The sequence below is a fragment of the Scardinius erythrophthalmus genome (assembly GCF_964197995.2).
Source record: "Scardinius erythrophthalmus genome assembly, chromosome: 10".
NCBI lineage: Eukaryota > Metazoa > Chordata > Actinopteri > Cypriniformes > Leuciscidae > Scardinius > Scardinius erythrophthalmus.
In genome coordinates this window covers 43672432-43679311 of record NC_138230.1, presented here as the reverse complement: position 1 = coordinate 43679311, position 6880 = coordinate 43672432, and the positions used below count along the sequence as shown (strand labels likewise).

Sequence of the window (6880 nt, the reverse complement as noted above, 5' to 3'; positions counted from 1 at the left end):
TGTGTGTTTATACGGTTGGCTTGCTGAGAATATCTGCTTCTTCTTCACGACACCTTCATCCACGAGAAACAGAAAGCTTGCGGTGTGACTGCAGTAGTAAAGCTAGCGCCTGTCCAAACAAAGACCGTAAGAAACAAAACACCAGCACTTTAAACCACTGAAATATTTTGCGATTCACCCCTCAACGATGCAGCAATGACATAAAACTTGTGCAAGTTACACAATATATAGCAATCTCCAACCATGAGCACACCATTCAGGTATCCATTGGCATGCAAGAACGGAAACAGTGGGAAATAAAATCAAGCTCGTGCAATGAACAAAGCGTTTGAGGTTTAAATATAGAACCTTTTATTTCCATTTAGAGTAAATAGTGTTGAAAATCTGAAATAAGGCTTAAATACCTACAGAACGTTTGTATTTAAATAGTCAATAACACTTTACATGCCCAAATCCAGTGACAATGAAAAATGTGTCCATTTTTGTGTCCATTATTATTCTTGTATTTTTTCTTCTTCTCCTCATATTTTCCCTTGTAAGAAAGAGTTCAAGTATAAAAATTCTCAACAGTGTAAAATAGCCCATCTGATGCATATTTAAAGCAATAGAAGCACAGCATCCATCCTCGACATTGACAATACATTCTAGTGTATGAAGCAGCATGTCCCTTCGCTCTTTTTTTCTTTTTCTTTTTTTTTTTGTCCTTTTAAACAGTTCTGGATATGACAAATGGATATAACATGCCCCAAAAACAACAGGCCTGCAATAAAACAAATGTCATACGACAGGCATTAAACTAGCTGATATTTAATGTTCTAAAATTCCAAATGTATTGAAAAAAAAAAAAAAAAAAAAGATTTGTACAGTGCACATACAGAATTGCATTTTAAATAAGTCCTACAACAACACTTTTGGTTGAGTATGTTAATAATACTACAACTAAGCCTACTCAATAACTTATAATAATAATAATAATATGCCATGAGATGAATACATTATATCCATACAGTACCGCTTCCAAGTCTGTGATCTTAGAGCGCAACATAAGTCAACTCAAAATAAATATCTTAAATAGCAGATCTCTTTAAATAGCATTACAAATGTAAGGCACACAAAGAACCCTCGGATCCTTTCGCTATAGTGCTGTTCTGTAAAGAGTTGCTCATTGAAATACATAGACCTTAGTAAGTGTGCTGGTGCTCAGTGAACATATAAAGACCAGACCGATAGCGGATAGCTTGCGGTGACTCTCCTCTCTTATCACGACTCCAGATAAAGATCCGTCGCTGATTTCGGGAAGATCCACAGGCCTGTCCCAATCCTCTTTAGGATAAGAAGTGGGAAATGTTGACAGACCCGAAGCAGGACCGGTTCCAGGGATAAAACGGCAACAGCTCAACGAACCAGTGATCTTTCCAGAGCAATCCGACTGCGTGTGTGTGTGTGTGTGTGTATCAGTGCCTGTTCCTTCCAACACAGCAGTTGCTCCCTGATTCTAGTACTAATACTGAGCAATGCCACATTATTTTTCCCTACATAGTCATCTTAGTGTGTGTGTGTGTGTGTGTGTGTGTGTTTATGTACGCCCACAGACAGACATTAACACTTAAATTTGTGTATTACGGTGTACATGTTAGTCCGTGTGTGTGTTTTGTAAGCATATAATACAATACATCTCAGTCTTTTTGTCTTTTTTTTTGAGAGTACCTTCAAATTGTTCGATGCCCGTTGTGGGGGAGCAAAAGAAAATCTCTCCTATTCCTGCACTTTGTTTTGTTTTCTTCCCCCTGTTTGCTTTGCATAGGTCAGGAGGTCAACGCAGGAGTCAGAGAAAGTGGGGACATTCAGCATCAGATAGATAAAAAGGTAGTTCACAAAACATAAAACATGCTAACACTGGATCTTTCTCCATTTCCGTCGCCACAGTTAGGTCTACTATCCCTGATTGGCAGAGTTTGTAGTTTTCGAATTCGCTGAAAAAATGCTCCATTTCCCTGATGATCAAAAAAAAATGCACTTGAGAAGACGACAGAACAAAACGAGCCCTCAAATAAATGAGAATAAATATAAAGGTAAGGGGCCCTAGAATCAAAACAATGAGGGACATTTCCGAGTATCCTTCGGAAAAACAGTCGCCTACATTAAATGACAGCATCGGGACTTAAGGTTTTCGTCTACCACAGTGATTAGTCGCTCCTTCCGCAATAAATATCCTACTCTAATATTAATCATAGTAATAAAGATAACATAATAATAATAATGATAATGAGTAAAAAGCTAGATTCCGTCCTTTCCTGCGATTTTTTTTTTTTTTTGGTTTTGATGTTTTCTTTAAATCACAGCAAGTTGGAAAGCAATGTAGTTCCCATCTCACTAATATTAATAATAATAATAATAATAATAATCTCTCTACCAATTACTATCCCCCTCCCTCGTCTTCCTCCTCTTGCAATCAACCCACAACCAGCAACTATCTTCGTCACCATCATCTAGTAGCATTCGCTGGGCGTCGACTCCCTGCGCGTCTTCCGTCCGCCGCTTTGGTTGCTATTGCATTCGTTCGGCTTGTAGTTGTTGAGGCTGGTATTGACCGAAAGCGGCGGCGGCGGCGGCGGTTCCCGGAGCCGCGGTTGCTAATGGTTGTTGCATGGCGTAGCCGTAGCCGGCGGCAGCTACGTAGCCGGTTGCGGCGGGAGAAGCCGCGTACAGATACTGCTCGTAGGCCGCGGCGGCCGCCGCTGTCGCAGCGCTAGCGTACTGAGCGTACGCAGCGCCCGTGTAGTCGATGTACGGCGAAGACGCTGTAGCGGAGGCCGTCGCTGGCTGGAGGTGAGGGATGACCATGCTGGGTTGCATGAAGGCCTGCGGGTACACATAGTGAGTTGGGATCCTGCGAGAGACAAACACGACAGCACGTTAGCATTGCATTATGGACGCCATAAATAGAAAACCACAACTATAGCGCGGCCAAAGCACCCAATTTCCAAAATTCAGTAACACCCAAGGAAATGCCTGCTAGTGATTATTAGAGATATAAGGTTGCCAAAATAGATATCTCTCAGTACAACTGTAATGTCCGGGCCACTAGCGTTAACGAAGAATTACTGTTTTCAAACAGGTTTTGCAAAACAAACAGATGCCCCTCCCCCAAACTCATGTCATTGGCTGAGTCAAGTTGCTAGTTTGGGTTAGTCTAGATGCTTAAAGGGATAGTTCACCCAAAAATTTAAATTCTGTCATTAATTTCTCACCCTCATGTCTTTCCAAACCTGTAAGAGTTTAGTTCATCTTAGGGACACAAATGAAGATTTTTGATGAAATCTGAGAGCTTTCGGTCCCTCCATTGACAGCTACCACTTTGGCACTTCAAAAAGTTCATAAAGAGATCGTAAAACGAATCCATATGAATCGAGCCGTTTAGTCCAAATTTTCTGAAGAGACTTTATCGCTTTATATGATGAACAGATTGAAGTTAGGATTTTATTCACAATTAAACATTGATCAGCGAACATAAACGGAAGCTCAACAGAACATGCTACGAAACATGAGATTGAACCTCATTGGTTCTTGCATGTCAAGCGAATCAAATTGGTTTATAATCATCATATAAAGCAATCGTGTCTCTTCTGAAAACTTTCGACTAAACCGCTCAACTCATATGGATTAGATTTACAATCTCCTTATTAACTTTTTGAAGCATCAAAGTGGTAGATGTGTAGCTGTCAATGGAGGGACAGAAAGCTCTCATATTTCATCAAAAAGATCTTATGGGTTTGGAACGACATGAGGGTTGAGTTATTAATGACAGAAATGTAATATTTTAGTCAACAGAGAAATGTTTCGATAGTCAGTGTTTACATATTTAAGGGTGAAAGTAAAGAAAAAAAAATGTATCCTCTGATAGTTAAATCGCCAAGTTAAATCCATTTGAACATTCCCTGAGTAAGTGATTGGTCAAACAACCAGATGCTCCGCCTCCAAAGTCACACCATTGGCTAAGCCACTGTTGCTATGTCAGGCTGGTCGGATTCTCAAACAAACAGAGCAATGATTGCAGGGTTTGTACTTTTTCTGGCAAATCAACCTAAAAACAAAACACTAAACTTGGTTTAGGCATTTTTTAGACAAAATTATTTTGCAAACTATAGCTACAGTTTTATTTTACTATGCCAAAAAAAATGCATAGAAAAACAAAAAAGTGGACAGGAAAAAGAATACATTGACTTTAACAATCAGTTATTAATACAGTAGTCAACATTTGAAGTGGATCAAAAAAAGTTCATCAAAGTTGTCCAAAGACAAAACGGGTATTGTTCAAAATTTATGTAATACTTTGATGAAAGGTTTTGATCCACTTCAAATGTTGACTACTGTATTTTCTTTGTTCTTTCTGGTTTTGGCAAGTGTTTATAATTTCTGTGTTTGACAGCTTGGACAAAAATTATATCGGCACAATTTGGCATGATTCATTGCGTTATTATCACAAATAAAACAATTGATTCCAAGCACAACTATGCAATATGCTTACAAAATCTTTAAATAATATTTGCATAAAGGGTGCAGATGTCATTTTTTCTACGTCACTGTTGGCCACTACTGTGTCTATGAGCCGCTGAAGTCATGCTAAAAGTCACATGCATTCAACACCCGGGTGTCGGTCGTGTGAAACGAGGGAACGTTGGACCCAGGGGAGGAGAAGAGGAGATGAGGGGAGCATTGTGAATATGTCAGGGCTACTTTGACAGCTGGACAGTTTTCAAAAAGGGACGTTGCTGGCCGTTTCCCCCTCCAACACTTAGACAATGAGCCTCGGGCTGGACAGCAAACACAGAGGGGAGTTTTGATTAAATAAGCAATCAGGAACAATGAGCCCATTCTGCCTTTCATTACGTACCCCGTCACACTTTCAGAGCGCTTTTCACATTTACTGTCTGCACTAAACAGACGGGTGAGAACTTTTTATATGAGTTCAGGGATGCATTGGATCACCAATAACTCACTAAATATGAGTCAAGAAGACAATGCAACTACATTATAGACAGGGTTCGTTCCAGGAGACTTTTCAAGCACTACTTTTTTGGTTTTCAAGGACTTCAATCAGAGATCTCACTTATCAAAAAATATCTTTCAAATTCTAAAAAAGGTAAATAGATAAAAAACAAAATGGTACAAGTAAATTACAGTGTTAACTCTAACCATTAAAAAGAATACTATGACAAAGATATCGCTTTCCTTACTCAAACTGATTTCCCCCCCATGAATATATGATTGACCTGAAAGCTGTATCATATAATTGGCTATTTATAAGCAATATCACATTCATAGCCATGCGAAATGGCTCTATATCAATATCAGATGGGCTGCAGTGCTTTAAGTCCTTTTTCAAGGGTTTTCCAGGACTTCAATTTCAAAAAGTCAAATTCAAGCATTTTAAGCACCTTGTATGAACCCTGTGTAGAAGACTGTGAGAACTGAGGTTAAGAAATTTCCAGGAAAAATTTAAGTGAATCATCTGAGCTCATGATGAAATATCTATTTTGACGTGTATGAAAGTCCCACCATGAGGATTTTTAGATGATGTTTAAGACTGGAATTTGAGCTAATCACATCCAATATTTAGTGGAAAAAGTGAGAGAATGCTTCTATCATGGCAACCCTATACATAGCACACCATTATATCAATCAAACCTGACCAAACTCAAAAAACCTCTGCCCCAAATTAAAGAAAATAAGCATAACACAGGCGTCAAGAAATCAAGAGCAACAGAACGGATTACCCACATCAACTCAAAAAAACAAAAACACAATCACTCAAAGAATACCATAAATGAGAGGAATGAAATTAAACCTTCCTTTTTCTCTCTCAGGTCAAAGGGCAAAGATGCTCCTATGAAATCTTTCATAGATGCCTTGCCAGCCTGAGGTGACAGCAGGGATTGTGTTAATATAGACTACCATAAGAGTCATCATACACAGAATAACAGTGAGAACAAACTGTAGGAAGATCACATTCAACCTGAATAGGCATCATCATCATCATCATCATCACAACAACACAAACACAAAACCACACACAGGTGACTCGTTTCAGAAATGTCAAATATAGTCCAAGATCAGGCTGGTCTGTTATTGTTAGCACACTGGGATTCATACAACTGAACAAGCAGTACCAAGTTAGAGAAATGAGAGAAATCTTGCGCAACCGCTTTAGTGTTAAATAAAGCGCAGAACACAGTGAGTGACAGCGAGGGCTGGCCGCTATTTTTGGCTTGCAAAAAGATTTCATCTTCTTTATCCGTCTAGTAAGCACTTGATGAGTATATACGACTTCTTTGACTATATATTGATATTAAGTTCTCATAACCCATCTAGGTCACTTAGGCAACCTATAAGCACTTGATCAGATGCGCAGTTGTTTCACAAGACTTATGATGAGCACATATGACTTGAGAAAAATGGATTTATAAATAAAACTGGTGATCGGGTTCTAAGAAATAAAGATTAAAAATAACTTGTTACTATGCCATCTCTAGACCACTGCAGTTCAGGAAAAGTGAGGTTTGTGTCTGTCTAAATAAAGGTCAACCTTTGTTCTGCAGATCTAGAAACCACATGTTGTCATATGTGAAGATAGAAAGATAGATCTAATCATCATCATCTGTATACGTGGTTTTTACACACTATGGGTCAGACTTACTAACATCTTACTCCAGCGCAATCGCACTTATGGCGTTAAAAACTACTGTCAGGATTTACTAAAGACAAGCGGTGAAAATTTTTTTTTTTGCGGCTAGCTTATTTATGGGAGTATTCAAGTGAATCGTGCAACGTCATTTACTAAAGTTTGCGCTAGTCAATTTACTGGTACTTTCATTTGTCC

The 6880-nt window shown here is 38.8% G+C and overlaps 1 protein-coding gene across 1 annotated transcript in view; it reads right to left on the bottom strand.

The window, feature by feature from the left end:
• Positions 1 to 327: 327 nt before the first annotated feature.
• LOC308697383 (RNA-binding protein 24-like) overlaps positions 328 to 6880 on the bottom strand; it is a 15295-nt gene continuing 8742 nt past the window's right edge. Inside the window, exons 4-5 of the mRNA XM_081376563.1 lie at positions 5849 to 5918; positions 328 to 2918 (exon numbers count right to left, since the gene is read on the bottom strand). Of these exons, the coding sequence (XP_081232689.1) occupies positions 2548 to 2918; positions 5849 to 5918 (441 nt within the window). The 3' untranslated portion in view covers positions 328 to 2547. The remainder of the gene's footprint in view (positions 2919 to 5848; positions 5919 to 6880) is intronic.